At 35.1% G+C, this 20,168-nt stretch overlaps 1 protein-coding gene across 2 annotated transcripts in view; it reads left to right on the plus strand.

Annotated features, from left to right (window-relative positions):
* The window catches only part of PEL1 (Eukaryotic release factor 1 (eRF1) family protein), a 377,005-nt gene extending 363,414 nt beyond the window's left edge, over positions 1-13,591 (plus strand). For both annotated transcript variants that reach the window (XM_089373739.1, XM_089373740.1), the window contains 3 exons: positions 12,223-12,317; positions 12,616-12,722; positions 12,827-13,591. In XM_089373739.1, the coding sequence (XP_089229865.1) occupies positions 12,223-12,317; positions 12,616-12,722; positions 12,827-12,900 (276 nt within the window). In that variant the 3' untranslated portion in view covers positions 12,901-13,591. The remainder of the gene's footprint in view (positions 1-12,222; positions 12,318-12,615; positions 12,723-12,826) is intronic.
* The last annotated feature ends 6,577 nt before the right edge of the window (positions 13,592-20,168 follow it).

Raw genomic sequence — 20,168 nt, forward strand, 5'->3', positions numbered from 1 at the left:
TCTCTCTCTCTCTCTCTCTCTCTCTATATATATATATATATATATATATATATATATATATAATTTGTGCTATGCATATCACATTTAAAAATTAAAGAAAAAAATTATTTTAAAATATATCAAAGAAAAATGCCATGTGCATATGTATGTAGCTATATGTATTATGAAATATATATATATATATATATATATATATATATATATATATTGTTATGAATAAATATATAGGAAATAACGTAAATAACAATAATCATAAATAATTATTAGTTAATTAGTAATTACGTTGAAGAGGCATGTCTAAATGAGACATGACTCTCCATGAAGAGACACCTGCTTCGTATATAAGTAGGCCTCTCGTTCTCATTGTATCAATCATTCTTATTCACACATTTAATATATAATATTTGTATCCTCATAGATATCTTTATATTCCAAGTCTTTTGGAGTAATTAATCTGTAGAAGGAACTTTGTTCGCCTCATTTGGTATTGGAGCTTCGTTTGATCCGGCCTTTGGCCATCAACCCGTCGTCAACTGAGTTGTTGTGGTGATCCCAACGTTTTGCTACTAGTTTTGAAGTTTCTCTGTGACTGATTCGTTAGAGGCCCTTGGCCATTTAATTAATTAATTTATTTATATATAAATAAAAAAAATAGAATTTAAAGGATATAAAAAAAGGAAAAAAGTTAAAAATAAAAATAAAGGAAGAAAAAAAATTGCTGTATATATAAAAGAAAAAAAAATAATAATAAAAATTAAATAAAATCAAAAATAAAAAAATAAAAGTAATTTGCCAACCCAGCAGACCGATCATTGGGAACATAACGTAACGTAGCCGGTACTGCTACCTCCTGCAAATCTTGTTTGCGCCGCCTGTTCTTATCATCATCGGCTATCAGACGCTTTCCGCCATAGCCTAGCAGACATTCCACTACATTACTTGTTTTGCTCCGACAACCTTCTGCATCTGCCTTTTCTACCTTGCCACATCCAAAAAAACAAATCTGTGGCTTGCAGGAATCATAGGCCACATAACCCATTTTCCCGCGTTGCTTCTGCTACGTCGACACTTAGTCGCGTCCTCCACTGATACCAAGACCTTCATCACTTCTCAAACCCGTGTTCCTTCATCCTATCTCCGCACCAATCACAATCATCGTCTAACGGTTGCCCCGCTGCATCCACTGGACTGTAGCACCACCACTGCAACTTCTCTTTTCTGCTTAGGGTCTGAATCCTTCACTGTATATAGGTTCGAATCCTTCAATGTATCTTGTGCCTGCCTTCGAGTTCCATTGCACTACTGCCGACAAACTTCCCTTCGCATTGTGCACCCATCTGCCTTGACCACCACGTTGTCCCCTATCCAATGCCTATTCCGTTTTTGTGAACCGTCGTCACCCATCTTTTCCCATTGTTCCCGTCCACCTCCGTCGAGTTGCAGTCATAATTTTCCTTGTCCGCACTATTCCCTAGTCACTCCTCCGCTGACGACTGACCTTGTCGCTTGTCCCACGCCATTCAACCGCCTTCATTTCGTTGACTTCCAGCCTGCCTCGATCGTCGTCCTCTCCAACTGTTGTTTGACCAATCCAGTGTGTTGTGATTTGTCGTGTGTCTCTACCTGTCAAGCGACGTCACACCCACCCATATTAGTACTCTTTCATACAGTGCATAAGTAAAAGGCTATATAACTATATAATTAAGTTTATATAATAACTATACTATATAATTAAAGTTATATATTAATTATATGGTTTTAATTAAAATAATTATATATTAAAGAAAATTATTATTATGAAAAAAATTATTATAAAAAAAAAGTCTCAATCAAAAAAATAAAAATAAAAATTGGGATACAAGGTATTTATAAGTATAATCCCAAGGTATCTAGAAGTATAACAAGCTAAGTCAGTTTAAAAAAAAAAGAAGAAGAAAGAAGTATTAAAATCAAAAGAGGATTAAAAAGGGAGATAAAATAAGTGAAAAAAAAAACAAAAAGATGTCGTCCACCAAAAGAAGTGGTTTCTTTGCAATATGTCCTTTTTGTTCAGAAGGATATCCTAATTGTCAAAAGTCATTCAGAAATCAAAACATTGGTTGCAGGAAATGTTACAAAACTTTTACCTTAGTCGAATCTCTAAGTGATGCACAAAAACAATCAATCACAAGCGATATAGAACAATTAATGACAATACTTAAGCGAAAACACGCTGATTTTAATGAGAGAAAGAAAATGGAATCCCAATTGCAAGTTGAACATGTATCATCACTCCCACAAAATGATTTAATCCAGTGTACCAAGAAAGTGCAGCTAAAAGATCAAGAGAATGGTAAAATAGCCAAACTTCAGCAAAACAAGAAAGCGTTAGAACACGAACATAAAAATCCCGTGGATATGCATTACAAAGAAATAATGGAAAAAGACAGAAATTTCTCGTCTCAAGGACCACGTTGAAAAGTTACTGGCACAAATGAAGAAGACTAAGGTCACAAAGAAAGAACTCAAGAAGCACTTCTCAGAACAAGAAGAGGAAACCTTGCGTTTAAAGAACCTTAATAAAATTTTATGAGAACAAATTAGAGATCTAAAAGATGAAAAGCTTAAAATTCAAAACATTGAAAATAAGTTTGATAAATCAGAAATCAAAGAACTTTTACGTCTAAGAAACCATAATCAAAGTCTACTCACTCAAATTAAGAAACTTAGGGATGATAAGAAAGCATTAAAAGACAAGTTAGAACAATTCACTCAAAAAAAAGTATCAAAATCCCCAGTCGTAACACTCCAAGTTGAAGATAAAGGAACGAATACCGATCTAGTGCATATGACAACTCAAGAAGACAAGTCAGTTGAAGAAATGACACACTTAGATGTTGCAGTTCAGATGATTAACATCCCGAGTGAAGGTTTTGTAGCCAACTCAACAACATCGTCCTCTGAAGTAAATCAAAAATTTTCCACACACTTAGTAAGGGAATGTCAAACCAAAAAAGTTCCCTATTGACATCTGAATCATGAGAGTAGACAACTCAACCATGCTACATATCGGGACCATTCAAAACAGAAACAACAAATTGATGTTCCAAAGAAGAGTGATGTAACCTCAATCCAATCCTATGATGACAAGTCGTTACAAAATTCCAGTGATCAAAATATTACACAGAAGATTAATCTAGGATGGTTTGATCCCTTCTCAGTGCGACAATTTTGTTTGTCACTTAGAAGATCATATCAACATGTATCGACAAAGATGACAGTTCTGAGACAGAAAGACATTCGAAGTCGAAAAAGAGATCAAGCCTTTTTCATTAACAAGCTTTGAGGACAAAGCTTTTTGAGGAGGAAGGCAATGTTATGAATAAATATATAGGAAATAATGTAAATGACAATAATCATAAATAATTATTAGTTAATTAGTAATTAGGTTGAAGAGGCATGTCTAAATGAGACATGACTCTCCATGAAGAGACACCCGCTTGGTATATAAGCAAACGTCTTGTTCTCATTGTATCAATCATTCTTATTCACACATTTAATATATAATATTTGTATCCTCATGGATATCTTTATATTCCAGGTCTTTTGGAGTAATTAATCTGTAGAAGGAACTTTGTTCACTTCATATATATATATATATATAAAGAACCAACATAGATCCATTTTAAGTCCGAACCTATAAAGCACCAAGAGGGATCAAATCTCCCAAGATGCGAAACTTGAGGAAAGTTTTGCACTTGAAGAAACTTGCTCCCTCTCGATGCTTTGTAGATTCGGAGTTAAGATGGATCTATGTTGGCTCTGATAACATTGATGTGAACATCTTTATTTTGATCTATATTAAGCGCTATTATATATCTTCTGGTTTGATAATTGGACAAGGGTTTGTTGAATAGATCACCATAGATCTACTATCTTATGATTTCAACTAGTTCAAGATTTAAAGTTTAAATATTTCAAAACTTTCAAAGTCTAAAGCTTGGAATTTAAAGAAAAAATTATCAGTAGGGTCTGAAAGTGAAGAGATAGATGACGAAGTGGTGAGTAGAGGATATAATATGAAGATGTTAGAATATTGCATAAACCTCAAATAATATATTTCATGCATTACATGGTATCCAAATTAGTTCAAGCTAGTTTCTCTCAACTCGTCAACAAAACGTTTGGATACCATGGGAAGTGTGAAGAAGTTAATGTTTTGGGGTTTTATTTGATATTTGAATTTGTTAGTATTATTCTCTCTTTGTCTCGTTTTTGTCCATTTCTTCATGTTGACACCGAATCATAGGGATTGGGTGAACAACTGTAATTAGTATAAATAAATAATAGAGGAAATGGAGAGTCATTGGTAGATGAAACTGAATAGTCACTCCCTCTTGTATATAATAATGAACTACCTAAATGAATAATACACTCTCATTTTCGAGGAGTTACTTCCTGGCCTGACATGGTATCAGAGCCGACTCTATTTTTAGCATTCCTGCCCTTGTAACTCCCTCCTGCCTATGTTCTGCCAATTTTGCAGAATTGACACCTCTGCCATACTCCTGAAGCCTGAACCCACCTTCCTTACACTGCCATATGCGTTTTTGGCCCATATTTGGAGACTCAGGTTGAATGCGTTGAATGTTGGTGACTCTGTTCAATGTTGGAGACTCCTCTCCTCTGAACAGTCAGCCCTTCGTCAATGGTTGAGAGCAGCAGTGCATGCTTGAAGTAGTCTCGGAGGGTGTCTGGTATGGAGAAAGGAGATGGTATGCTGCCTCTGTGTTAAATATTTTTTAAAGACTGTGATAGCATTTTTTTTATATAAATTGTATGAGCCGATTGTACAGGAGCAGTTACCATATCACAGGTAATAGTGCTCTGCGTTAAACACTGGTACCATACGACCCATCCATAAATCCGCTCTCTGTCTTTAATACCACCATTGTTATTTGTAACGTTGCCCATACCTCTTCTCCACATATATACGACCCCTCCTCTCTGGTACGCCCTCCTCCGGTTGCAACGCAACCTCTCCAACTTATATCTGCTGCCCACTATCCACTACGCAGCGCCAGTCTAGGTATCAGAGGAGTCTATAGTGTTGTGTGATAATACCTCCACACTGTCACATATGCCTCTCCACATACTTCTGTTGACATACACATTCGACTTCCGCTTCCATATACCCTCCCAACATCCCACTCGGCCCTTACCATTAATACCATTACTCCCCATCGCTATCTGGTAATTCATTTCCTCGGTTAATAATAACGTGTTCAGCACATTCCTTGTTTCATATACACAAACACTGGTATATATATAACGCCGATACACATATACATTGTTTGATATATTTTGTCACGATCAATCATTGTGAAATATGTGATATATAACTATGATATCACAATTTTTTTTAACATCTCATTGCGCCTCCATTGGGCCCTCCGCCTATATAGCCCTCCCTCATATATAACTTTGTTATATACATTAGAATTGTGGTTTTTTACAACCAAAAGTACAATTTCTTACAACGTATTGGCAGCAGAAGAACATTTTTTTACAGTACACATATTTTTTAAAATGCATTCATTGATATCTATTGTGGGAGTGGTTCTCACCGGCAAGGAGAACTATCCAGAATGGTCACGGAAAATCAAACACACTCTCATTTTTAATGAGTTGTGGAAAGGAGTGTGTGTTGGAGACGGAGACAAAGAGCCAGAACAACCTACCTCAGACAAGGAATTTGCCATTTGGGAAAATAAGAACAACAAGGCTTATGCATTGATTGTAGCATTAGTAAATGAAGAGGTGAGTCGCCATATTTCGCCATTTTCAAATGCTTTCGAAGCCTTACAAAAACTGAAGGAACTCTATGACTCACACTCTGCACTTGAAGTTGTTCAATTCATGATTAAATTGTTCACCCTTGAATTACAAAATTATGATCCTCTTGCTCTTGCATCAGAAGTAAAATCTATTATGCATGATATCAAAGTCACTAATGTTGAACTAGACATTCCTCTGATAGCTTTTCTCAAGGCACTTTATCCCACTTACTCAAATTATCTTGAGTCATTGCAAGCAAATGGAAACCTCAAAGATATTACCTTTGACTCCCTTGTGAAAAAATTTGCTAAAAGAGAGAAAGATTTTGGGAAGAAGACAACTCCTCAGTCTTCTGAAGAGGTTGTGTGTCTTGCACATAGAGAGAAGAATCTTGCTCAAGATTCTTCCAGAGGAAGAGGTGGTCGAAGAGGAAGAGGAAGAAATTTCAGAGGCAGGGGGGTAGACACTCTCAAGGAGAAAACTCAGATTTGCATTGCATACGCGGGGGGTATACACTCTCAAGGAGAAAACTCAGATTTGCATTGCATACGCTGCAAAAGAGATGGATCACATGATGCATCCACATGCAAGTTGCCTTGGGACAGAATTGAGCAGGAAAGAAACCAACCCAAAGGTAAAACTAATGACAAAGAGAAAGGTAAAGCACCTGAATCCGCTCACTATGTTGTGGCACACTGTAATATTGGAGTAAATGAAGACTTACTTAATACTTCACTTGCTTCTTGGAAAAATGATTGGTTGCTTGATTCAGGATCAACTTGCCACGCGACTTTTAGAAGAGATTTCTTTGAAGAATTTACTGACAATGTTGATGGAGCAGTATAATTTGCAGACAAATCAAAACTCAAGCCATCAGGGCTTGGTACAATCAGGCTTAAATTGGTTGGTCTTCTAGAGTTTCTTCTGCATCATGTTCTATATCTCCCACAGCTGAGGAGAAACTTGTTGTCCTTGGTCCACATCCACCAACAAGGACACTCCATTCATATGTTTGATGGCAAGCTAGAGGTGAGAAAAGCATCAGATCACTCGTCATGACGGGGATAGAAGAAGAAAGACTTCTCAAGTTGCAGGGTACCTTTGCTCTTGCACAAAATTTCTCATACAATTCTCATTATGAAGAAGGTACATTTCCATCAAGTTTATTACAGCATGCTAGATTTGGACACTTGAACTATGATAGCCTCCGCTTGTTGAAGAAAAATGGTGTTACTGGTTTGCCTACAATTCTTAGGAAACTTAAGCAATGTGATGCTTGCATTCTAGGAAAGCATAGCAAACAGTCTTTTCATGATTCACATTCTAGAGCACATAGAAAAATTGAACTCATTCATTTAGATTTATGTGGTCCAATGCCTATTCCTTCTGCAAATGGAAATAAATATATGATGACATTTATTGATGAGTATGCCATAATGTGTTGGGTTTATTTATTGTAGAACAAATCTGTTGCTTTTGAAACATTCAAGAACTTTCATACATGGATTGAAAACGATGCACAATCTCATATTGGCTCTATTCGCACTGATAATGGAAAAGAATACACTTCAAATGAATTTGAAAACTATCTTCGCCAACATGGGATCAAACATCAAACAATTGTGCCTTATAATCCCCAACAAACCGCAGTCATTGAAAGAATGAATAGGACAATCTTAAATATGGTGCGCTCCATGATGTTTTTCAAAAATGTAAAATTGATGTTTTGGGCTGATGCAATTCTATGTGTTGTATATGTAAAGAATAGATGTCCATTTAATGATATTAGAAACAAGACTCCTTATGAAATGCGCTATGGGCACATTCCTTCGGTAAAGCATCTCAGGGTCTTTGGTTCCACATGTTATGCCTTGATACCAAAGCTACATAGAAACAAACTTGGTGCAAGAAGTCGTAAGCGTATCTTCCTGGGTATTCAAACACTTCCAAAGCATAGCGTCTCTATAATGGAGTCAATAAAAAGTTTGTTGTATCTAGAGATGCAATCTTTCTTGAATCATCCAAAACTGACAATGTTGTTGAGCGGCAACTTGATCGCTTGGATAGGTTCGCAAATGCAAAATCATTTCAAGAATTTGATAATCAGATTCTACATCTTGAAGAGGGGATTCCTATACTAGATCAACCTGTGAAATCTTCTTCTGAAGCACTCTCTCCCCCGCATGAAACTCCAACAACGGATGATACTTTGAGTGATGTGATTGACATAATTGGGAGACTCAATCTTGATTCAATCCCAACTCAATCAACAGAGTAGCTTGGACTATCTCAGAAAGGTCCCCCAAAGTGGCTGACAAAGACACTTGAAAGTGTTCATCCTGATGAGGTTGGAAAGATAGAAACTAGAAATTCAACCTGACAAAATGGAGGTGATGTAGATGACTTTGATTCACCTGTTGATATTGATGTTTCTTAGGATTGTGAATTGAATTTGTCTACAGATTTTGAACCAACTTCTTTCAAAGAAGTTGCTTCTCATGATGAATGGAAAGAAGCAATGCAAAAGGAGTATGATGCCTTGATAAAGAATGGCACTTGGACGCTGGTTAATCCTCCATTGGAAACCAAACCAATTGGCTGCAAGTGGATCTACAAGAACAATTATAAAGCTGATGGCTCACTTGACAAGCACAAAGCCAGGCTTGTGGCAAAAGGTTTTGCATAGAAGGAAGGGGTCGATTATGAGGAGACTTTTGCCCCCACAGCAAAATGGGCTACCATCCAGACACTCTTTTCCCTAGCAGCTCAGAACGGTTGGAAAGTCCATCAAATGGATGTAAAAACTGCTTTCTTGAATGGAGATCTAAAAGAGAATGTTTTTATGTCCCAGCCTGAAAGATTTGCTATGAAAGGACATGAACATAAAGTATGCAAACTTGTGAAATCCTTGTATGGCTTCAAACAAGCACTGCAAGCCTGGTATGAAAAACTAACTGAGCATCTTCTGAAACTCAATTTCAAACATTATGATCTTGATGATGCAACTTTGTTTGTCAAGAAGGTTGGCAAAACAGTTGTATATCTTGTGGTATATGTAGGTGATCTTTGGTGACAGGGAACAATGAGAGCTACATTGCATCCATAAAGAAGGAATTGAGGAAAGGTTTTGAAATGACTGATTTGGGCTATGTTCATTACTATCTTGGTATTGTAGTAACTCAACATCCGAAGTCCATATTCCTTTCTCAAAAGAAGTACATTGGAGATCTGTTGAACAGGTTTGGCATGACTGAATGCAATCCTCTGACTACTGCAATGGAACAAAACTTAAAGCTCACATCCATTGAAGGAAAAGAATTTGTGGATGCAACAAAGTATAGACAGCTTGTAGGAAGTCTCGACTCTCAACTACCTGAATACTACCAGACCAGACATTTCGTTTGTTGTTGGAATCCTCTCCAGGTTTATGCAAAAGCCTTGTGAGGGACATTGGTCTACTGCAAAAAGAGTTCTAAAGTACTTGAAGGGAACTCAAGGCTTTGGACTCAAGTATACATAGGTGGGCGACTTCAGCGTTATTGGATACTCTGATTCAGACTTCGATGGAGACAAGGAAACTGGGGTATCTACTTCGGGTTATGCTATGAGTCTTGGATTAGGAGTGTCTCCTGGAGATCACGCAAACAATCAGTTCCAGCAGATTCCACAACAGAGGCAGAATATGTGGCAGCAGTTGAGGCAACAAAAGAAATTGTGTGGCTCAGGAAAATTCTAGAAGATTTGCAGGTAAAACAAGTACAATCAACTCTACTCATGATTGACAATACCTCGGCACTAAAGTTGGCCAAGAAACCAAAGTTCCATGATCGAACGAAGCACATCAATACAAAATATCATCTGATTTGACATCATGTTGAGGCCAAAACAATCCATCTTCGCCATTGTTCCACTAATGAGCAAATTGTAAACATCTTCACCAAAGCGCTTGGAAGAGAAAAGCTTGAAAGATTCAGAACGATGCTTGGAATCACCAACATCCCTTCAAATTAAGGGGGGGGGGGGAATGTTGACACCTAATCATAGGGATTGGGTGAACAACTGTAATTAGTGTAAATAAATAATAGAGGAAATGGAGAGTCATCGGTAGATGAAACTAAACAGTCAGTCCCTCTTGTATATAATAATGAACTACCTAAATGAATAATATAATCTCATTTTCAAGGAGTTACCTCCTGGTTTGACACTTAACTCTTAGAACCTCTAATCTAGGTTTTTGTTACTAGCGTCATAACAGTTCAGCAGTTTGATTGTGCCACAGTTGTAGTGTCAGTAGTGATAAAAGGAGATAGCATGTAAATATGTTGACCTTAAGGTGGAAGAAATTCTAGTGTTCTTCAACGAGGACCATACTTTGTAAGTAGATTTGTAGTTGGAGAACTAAGATTGTTTAGAACTGGTTAGCAGGAATCTTACAAAACACAATTCAAGTTTTGTTAGCAGTTTTGGGTGGTTTGAGATGCACCCATGTGAAGATTAAGACATGGAGTATTTCATATCGGCCCCTAATATGAGGAATATGTGCTTTGAAGATTAGACTCTTAAGTATGTTTGGGAGGAAGTATTTAGATTAGGAGCTGCTGGATTATGGGGTAAAAATTAAGGGAAGCAATTGTCTTGGAAGCACAACGAATTAATATAATGTCTTCAGGAAATTGGGAAAGTTTGTTATGCTGCAGTATATATTGACAGGAGACTTGTAGATGAGAAAGCAATAGTCAAGAGATGAAGGAATTGGTTGGCAGTGGAAAAGCAAGGCTACAAGACTAACAAGTCACGTGGCAATAGATAGAGGTGGCTAGTTTGTGATGTATATTGGCACTGTGCTTGGATGAGCTTCAGCAACACAAAATCCAATGCTCAACCAGAATTGCTAATCTAGTGTTGAAATTGCCTCGAAAATTGAAAAGGTGGCCCCATAATTTAAATTTTTGGGAAGGAATAGGAAGTCAGTCTAGATGCAGGAAATGTTGCTTTTCGTAAATGTAGGAGTCCATTGTACTACCAGTCAACTTGAACTGTAGACGCACTGAACGGCAAGCTCATCAAACTGTGAACCCACTGAGTGGTAAGTCGACTTAGATGCAACACCAAGTAGCAAATTCAGTAAGCAACAAGCTCACCTAATTACAAATCTACTAAGCAGTGAACTGCCGACTCAACCTGCTGCAATTATCCACGAGTCTTCTGACAAATTATTGTACTTCTAAAATAGGGACACGATGCAACCAACTGTAGTTGGCTAGTAATTTTGAATTGTAGTTGGATTGGTAGAGAAGGTTGTTCTCTAAATGTGCGGATAGCAATAGAGGTTCAAAAACTAAGACCAAACATTGTACAGAATTTCACTTGGTACAGTATATGGCCATTCACATTTTACCTCTTATATTCAGGGTATAAACAACCTGGGGGAGATTGCTCACTACAATGTGTTTTGTTCATAAAATTGTGAAATCAATCACTTGAGTTTCTCAGTTAGATATTGGTGGGTTTATCATAGTTGGTGTTGATCCACATGCAGCAATTTTATGGTAAGAGACTATGACCCAAATACTCATTACAACAGTTTATTAGATGACGTTCTTAGACATGCAATTGTATTGCATCTCAACTGACTGCCTGATGCTCTATCAGGCAATCTGTTTTTGATGTAGTAAAAGAAGATGATTATCTTAAATTTGGTATATTGTTCAATGTTTTTTTATTTTTTCTTGTTTATATATGTTTATTGTGTGATTCCACTTCATGTTCTGTTTTCCTTTGGTGATACATGTGAACCATCGTAGTGGTGAGGAATTACTAGACATTTTATGAAAGTGAAATTTGTGAAGATAAGAGGTTTTGCAGTAGGGTACAGGAGCATCAAAATATTTTGCACAACTTAATTTTGTGTTTTGCGCTGTGTTATTTTGAGCAAAATATTTTGCTATGAACATTCAGCAAAACTCCACTGCTTACTAAAGGGTCAACTAATCCATTTTGTCGAGGTGAAACAACTAACTAGGATTAACTTGGATTGCTTTCCAGTTTCCAAAAAGATGAGAAACTGTCATCTGAAACTTTTTGAAGCTACAATCTGTAAAATTCAAACTATATGTTGTATGGACACCTTGCATCCACATAGCACAATTCTGTGTGACTTATTTTATATGGTATGATATGGTCAAACTTCAATCTTGGAATACACTAAGCAACCATGTAGATTTGTTTGAGTTTTCTATGTAGATGCAACATACAGAGTTTCTACAAGTAAACAGGATCTCCTGCTTAATCTACTCTAGACTGTTCGAAATATTATTTAGACGCTGCGCATTTGCTATGCAATACTGCTAGTTATGGTTTGTGGTCGTCATATTCATGTCTATTGTGTAGTATCTTGTTTGACAGGATCCAACTCGTGCATGCTATGGTCCTAAACATGTTGAGGTAGCTAATGAGCAGTTGGCCATTCAAACACTTCTCATCACAGATGAACTTTTCAGGTACCCTAGTTGTGGATGTATTTTATTGCTTTTAAAGATAATATGGCTGGTGTTCACAGTGTGTTTTTTTCTCTCTGTTCATACTCCATTTTGCAAATGTATGTCTAGTACTTTAACCTATTTTTTCTTTTTTATCTTTTGGTCTGCTTAAGGCTGAAGTATCTGAATATGAAGAAACCAAACAAATAAAATCTGTATGAAAATACAGCTCACGAGTGATTTACATGCCTCTGTTGAGGTGTATTTAAGTGAATTGAATAGGTAAGATGAGATACTGTTCTGATTCTTCTAATTACAGAAATGCAGATATTCTTACAAGGAGGAAATATGTTGAACTGATTGAGTCAGTCAAGAATACAGGAGGCACTGCACACATATTTTCTTCTATGCATGTATCTGGTGAACGTATGATCCTAACTTTAACTTCTTTTTATTTGTTTTTTATCTTTCATCTCTCAAAATGCTGCCCGTTTCAATCTTATTTCAGTTTGAAATCTTTCTTTGGACAGAGCTTGCTCAACTATCTGGAATAGCAGCTGTTTTAAGGTTTCCCATGCCAGAACTAGAAGATTTGGAGATGTGAGGAAATTTTGAATCAAAGCATTGACTGATCAGGCTGCATTATTATTTTAATAATCATTATCGATATTCAAATTGACCGCAGGGCTATACATGGAATCATGATTTCATTTGTTCTATAGCATTCCTTTGTTATTTCTGTTTGTGTTGTTGGGATTTGGCCGAAAAGATATATTTGCCACATTTTGTATGCCTAGTTTGAAACAAAGTTGTCAATTGAGTGTGAGTTGTAATACCCATATTCCTCCATGAGCATGAAGTATCTGGCAAACAAGTAGAGTGAGCAAGTAATAGAAAGCAACTTTACAAAGCACTTTAAATACTGAAAAGCATGTATTCTTGGCAAAGAAAGTTCTCGTAAGAGTCCACTTCTTTGCTTGTTGCTTGGCTTTTCATGGTTTCTTGACAATAGTATCGGGAGAAACAATTAAAAACATGGTTGAGAAGTATATATGGCATTAGTGACTAGAAATATATGAAGGTGCATTCATTCAGCTGTGGTGAGCTGGGCATCTTTCCTAGACGGCAAATTGAGGATGCTCAACCTTGCCTTATCTTTCACAAAGAGGAGACATTGTTTCATGAGTTTTTTGATCTTGCCGTTGGATTTGGTATTCTAATATGGTTTGGTTTGTGTGTTTATTTTCAGACATTGCAACTAACTCAATAACAACGATACACTTTTATTAGATGCATATGAGAGATATCTGAGTCTGAAGTGGTAGTCTTTGTCAATTATTTTGTTAGAAAAAAATTGAACAAACGTATGATAATTTAATATTCGTTTGTATGCTAGTATTCTAAATTGTTGTCGCGACTTATTAAATAAATATAGTATTCATTTGTAATTCTAAGACCTTAGCATTTAAGAAATGTAACAAAGCATCACATTTGTGAGGCATTTAATGTTATTGTCTGAACAAGGAATGTGTTTATGAACAATGTATGTGATGGTATAATGGTGGCTAAAATGTACAACTGGAAAATTTACAAATTCCCTATTATTATTTGTTACAAAAGGTGTGATTCAAAATGAAATTCATAAAAATATACTTAAATATTATAGTACTCCTAAATAGTACCCCATTTTTCAATGACAGTATACATAAGATGGCAATTAAATCATATATATTGGATTAGCATACTATTTTAATATACAAAATCCAATTTTGTCTTTAAAATGAGTGTCACTCTTTCTCACGAACCAACTTCTCTCCTGGAATGTTGGATGTAAATATATGAAGATGCACATCACGTGTTTGACAGAATGCCCATTTGGAATGCAATCTTGTAGAATAATATGGTTGTAAAGTTTGTTATTTCTTTAATGAGATTCAGTTAGATTTGCAATAACAAACAGCGTTTCTTGATTTGATGTAATTCATCATCCCTTAACGTTTTAAAAATTAAAGAAAAATAATTGATTACAACACATTAAGATACAACTACTTGCAGAACTACTTTAAATTAATTTTTATTCGTTTCAGCGTTTCGCATATTGATTTGTGTCATTGACCACTATATTTCTACTAGGTAGGGATTGATAATTTCTATTGAATAATCTCAGAATAATATGATTGAGGATAGTCGTGATCTCTTAGCATTTTGGAAAAAATAAGAAAAATAGATAGTTATAAAACTTTAGGATATAATGACTTTATAAAATATAGATTATAAATTAACTTTATTGGTTACATAGGGTATCACTAGTTGATTTTCTGTCAATTTAAACTCAGCAATCATCAAACTTGACACATGTAGCGAATTTCGCAAGACCTCATCCATATAGTGATTCTGGAGAAATCAATTACTGTATTTCTCTTTGATTGAATATTATTTTTCATTGAAATCGGTTACTGTATTCCTCTTTGATAGAATATTAATTTTCATTAAAAATAGTAGGTAACTTATTTTATGCATGAGACATTGATAGAGCATGTGACTAATTATTTGATGGTTAACCACTGCAATTGCATTCTATGTTTTGAAAAATTTTCTATATGCAAATTCTAGTAAATTTAAAATGACACTCATTATAAGTGTAAGGATATTACTATACTGTGTGTATTTGCATGAGATGTCAAAAAATGACCATATCATTGATGTGTTATGTCATATAAAACAATTAAGTTTATCCCTTTAATAACTGAAAATTTGAACGTGATTATTGCTATTTGCAGATTATTCATTGTGATGATGCACATGTTCTTTTAACAAAATTGATAGGCCTAGGTATTTGCTGTAGATTTTGGTTTTGGCTACAGGGCACACTTGTGGACTCAACAATATGGAAAAATAAGTTGTTTGATTACATGAATGATCCATTGGAAGGACAACCAATTTGATCTGTAGTAGTGGAGTCATATCAGGAATATGACCCTCAACATCAACCATTCCAATTTGGAATCACCCTATTGGAAGATGACACACTAGCTTTCCAAAGATAGAGGTTGATTTGAGATTGAATCTCTAGGATGTATTGAAGCTAGAGGTTTTATTTATGGTATGCTATCTGGAGATATGATGAATGATGCTCTTCTATGTAAATCTCCAATCTCTTTTATGTATTGCTTCTACTTTCCTATTCCTTGAAAAAAATTAATTCAAAGTTGCTTTAGTTTTAGGTTGTGACCTAAATCTTTCCTTAGGTGCCTTAACAATTTATAGGCCTGTAATCGTGAATCATGTTTGAGAAAACAAGGTATTTTATATAGGAAAAACACCTTCAAGAACCACTCACACAACCAAATCAAAGATTGTCAACGCCGTTATTTTAGGTTGGTAAAACCCTCTATGACAAAGGTAGTCAGTCTATAGCCCTAACCAATGAGGCCACTTGAGCCAATTTTGTTAATGCAAATGGTTTTTTTTTTACATAAGAGAGTTCTCACAGTGATCAACCATGACCCCCCATGCCCTTTAAATAGAGATCATGTGAAATCAATGTTAAGCCATAGATCAATAGTCATTAATATCCAAGAGAATATAAGTTGTTAAATCACTGTGTAGAAATATCATAATGCAACTAATGCATATCAAAGAAACACACTAAGAAACACAGTTTCACGTAACAGCCACATTAGACCAAGTTGATCTTCGCTAACTTCCAAGTGGCTAAATCTCCTAACAAATCCATTCTCTAATTTCTTTATTTCTAACCTAGAGACTAAAGGTATATTGGCATCATGCATGTAAAACTCCCTCCATCCTGGAGAAATATGAGAATGGGTGAGGCCCATGTTGTAAAAAAAATCTTTATTTTCTTGCTTTTAGAAGCCTTCTTTGAATAAGCTCTCCAATTTCAACAACGGGTGGCCATTGGTAGAGATTCAAATCATAACCTATTGCTTTTAGAACTGGCTTCCATCCAAGGGAATCCTCCTATCCCATTCAAGTTGAGCTTAGATTGGTTAAGAGATTATAAATTCTTGGAAAAAATCAAAGAAATATTGAACCCTTCAATAGTTCCTCGTTGGAATCCACCCCCATCCAATTTCAACATACCTTGAAAAGAGAACAACAAGTAGTCATGAAGTATTCCAAGGAGGAAATGATGAAGGTTGGGAGACTTCTTGTGTAAATTGAAGATCAATTAGATTGTTGTTACAATGGAGAGGGTCATGGATTTCTTATTGATGGATAAAAGATGATATCAATCTTCTAAATGGTAATAATATGATATTACTCGTGGACAAAGAAAATGAATGGAGAATTAACAGTTGGATAACTTGGTTATAGGAAGAGATGAAAATGCAAGATATTTTCACCAAATTGCAAATTTCAATAGAAATATTGATAATATTAGTGGGGTTGATAAGGATGATAGTTCTAGGGTACAAACCTTTCTTGAAATGGTAGCCAAAGGAGTGAACTACTTGGACACTCATAAAAAAGAACTGCCATTATTGTAATAGTCATCAAAATAGCAAGCTACTTCTCTAACTTTCTCAGTTAGGAGGATAACCTAAGTTTAGTGATTAAGTCAGTAAGGAATAATTTCTTCAAACTTCACACAACTTATAGAAGGATAAAATCCCAAGACTTAACAGTGTCCCTATAGAATTCTTTCTAGGTTGTTACAACTTCATTTAAGAAGATCTTTTGATGGTGGAGTTCTCTCTCTCCATTGGGCAAATAGTGGTAGCATTTAATTCAACATCCGTTACCTTAATTCCAAAGATGTACTATCCTACTAAATCTAAAAGCTTTAGGCCCATTTCTTTATGTACTGCATTTGCAAAGTTAATTCCAAATTCATTCCTTGTAGATTAAAAGGTATCATATCAAGACAGATTTATACACAACAATTCAGTTTCCTGGAACAAAGACAAATCCATAAGATGATGGGAGTGGTACAAGAAGGCTTCATACATCCAAGAATATGGAACAAAAATATCTCGATAAAGGTTGATCTATCTCATACATTTGGGTTTTATTCATAGCTTTGTACCTTAGGTTGTAAGTTGTATAAGCTTGACCTCTTTTGATATTTTTCACAATGGTTATGCATCTCCTTTCTTGAAATCTGAAAAAGGGGATTAGACAAGGATGAGTGGTATCACCCTTGTGTTTTTCATTTTGGTAGTAGAGGGTTTGCTTAATATATATATATATATATATATATATAGATATATATATATATATATGGGCCTATCTTGTAATGTCGCTCAACTTCTTTTTGTTATTGACACGCTAATCTTTTGTGAAGGTTCAAGAAATATGATTGAAAAAATTTGAGAGATTATGTATGTCTTTTGCAAAGTCATAGGAATGCGAATAGACAATGAAATATTTGATTTTTTTCCTAAGATTCTTAGAGGTGGAAAATAACCAAATTTATGAGGTATTCCTCTATTGGGTAGGGGTAATTGACACATGACTAAAATACCCAGACTTCACTTGAAATCTAGTTGGTACAAGAAAGGGGATTGGCAATGGCTTTTGGAAAAACTCGAGAAACAGGGGACATTGACACAGGGCTAAAATACCTGGTATTTTACTTGAAAACTAGTGAATATAAGAAAGGGGATTGGCAATGGCCCCTGAGAAAACCGGAGAAAAATTTACATGTATGGTACAATGATTAGTTATCTCGAGGAGACATATTGGTTTTGGTCGAAGCAGTGCTTCAAGCTATCCTTGTTTATTAGATGTCTTTAGCATGGATCCCAAAAGATAGCCTAGATAACGTAAGACACTTTTGATTTAGATTTATTTGGTCTATGGAAGTAAAAAAAAAAAATTGGTGCTTGCCTCTTGGAAAATGCGTGTTGTCCCAAATATTTTGGGTTGATGGGGACTTTTTCATTCTCAAGGGTCCTTATCACTAAGACGCTCTAGAGGCTTATCCAACACATTGGGTTTTGGGTTGAAGCCACAAAAGCCACTCAAATCACAAAAGACGAATACATTCAACATGACTCAATAGAGGATTAGATTTAAAATGCCACCAAATTATTTCAAAATATATCAATCATATGAAAAACCATTCTTTCAACTTTCCACTTGATTAGTTACTAATTGGCTTGAAAGATTTGAAAGAGAGAAAAAGTACTTATAGATGTATTCCTTAAATTGGATGCAAGGAAGCTCATAAACTTCCAAATCATATGACCTATGTGCTCAAAAGCAAAAGCTACCAAACTCTAAGAAAAATTGTTGAAGAAAACCAAGATAGAAAGCCACAATACTGGTTATCATGGAGGGAGATCAACCTTAGAGAACAAGATCTAGATACTTGGGAAAACTATACCTAGAACCTTAGAAGATCCTTTGCTAATTTAACTAAGGAAGATCAAATGCTTAGCAAAGGAAAGACAATTCATGTGGTTCCTCTTGAACAACACAGGTCTTAGTTGGGATATACCCCAAAAAAGAAGTTTTAAGTGGCCTAGCATATTATTTATGCGTGAGGCATACTCAGAAACAATCTCCCACTTTAAGGAAGCAAATAGATTCACAATGCTAAAGAAAACATGGAATGCTTTTATAATAGTTGAAGCTATTAAAAATGGATCTCAAACAAAGAATCATCATATTTCAAATTGTTCCCTCTCATTATTGCCTGGTAAGATGTTTGAAGATAGAGGGGTTATTCCTTTTACAATGTGCCATGCAAACTCTGAATCATACTCTCCACCTTTCCCCAATAACTAAATTTCCACTCCAATCAAATCTCCCTTGAAACTATAAACAAAGAAATACCTTGGACTTATTTTTATGGGGCTTCTCAAGAAAACCCTGCCAGAGGAGTTGGAGGCATTCTACATCTATTGGATGATCACAACATCTCCTTTTTTAGCTAGCATAGGAAATAAAACAAATATTTTTTGTGAAATTTTGGCCTTCAAGCTTATTCTATGGCTTGATAAAAATGGATTTCCCAACTTCAAATCTATGGGGATTCTCTGTAGGTTATTTAATGAATGAAATAAGTCTTCACATTATAAAACTTCCCATTACAACCTTTATTTCAAGATATCAAACATAGTGTGATAACATTCCCTCACATTACTTTTGAACATAACTACAATAATATGGATAAATATGTTGATTGACTATCCACAATTGGATAAGGATAGGAAAAAAGAATATGAAAAATCAAGGAAAGTGTCAAGTTCATACCACAAAATAATTGTGAACCCTGGTTTTAAGCTGTTGTAAGAATGTTTTTCTAGTGTCTTTCCCAAGGACTATATATAGGTTTTGATGTACTCATACATAACTAGAATGAAGAGAGTTTTTCATTTTGTATTATAAATGGTTGATTTTTTAAAACTTGCATAGTCACTTTTGTGTGTAAAGTTGGAGATGGTTGGTTTTAGTCTAATATAAGTTGGGTAAAAAGACTTATGGAATGCTTATGAACATCTATTTTGTAATTTTGTTATATATAGTAAAATTACTTATGGTTACAAAATCATTATTATTATATGAAGATGCATTATATAGTACTTTATAAGTGGTTCATGAGTACAATTTTGGATGGGTCATTACAAAGATACCAAGGACTATATGTAGGTTTTGATGTACTCATACATAGCCAGAATGAAGAGAGTTTTTCATTTTATAAAAGGTTGATTTTTTTAAACTTGCATAGTCACTTTTGTGTGTAAAGTTGGAGATGGTTGGTTTTAGTCTAATATAAGTTGGTTTAAAAAACCTTATGGAATGGTTATGAACCTCTATTTTGTAATTTTGTTATATATAGTAAAATTACTTATGGTTACAAAATCATTATTATTATATGAAGATGCATTATATAGTACTTTA

The sequence above is a fragment of the Pinus tabuliformis genome, chromosome 8 (assembly GCF_031772625.1).
Source record: "Pinus tabuliformis cultivar Carrire ecotype Pingquan chromosome 8, CPIR1, whole genome shotgun sequence".
Taxonomy (NCBI): Eukaryota; Viridiplantae; Streptophyta; class Pinopsida; order Pinales; family Pinaceae; genus Pinus; species Pinus tabuliformis.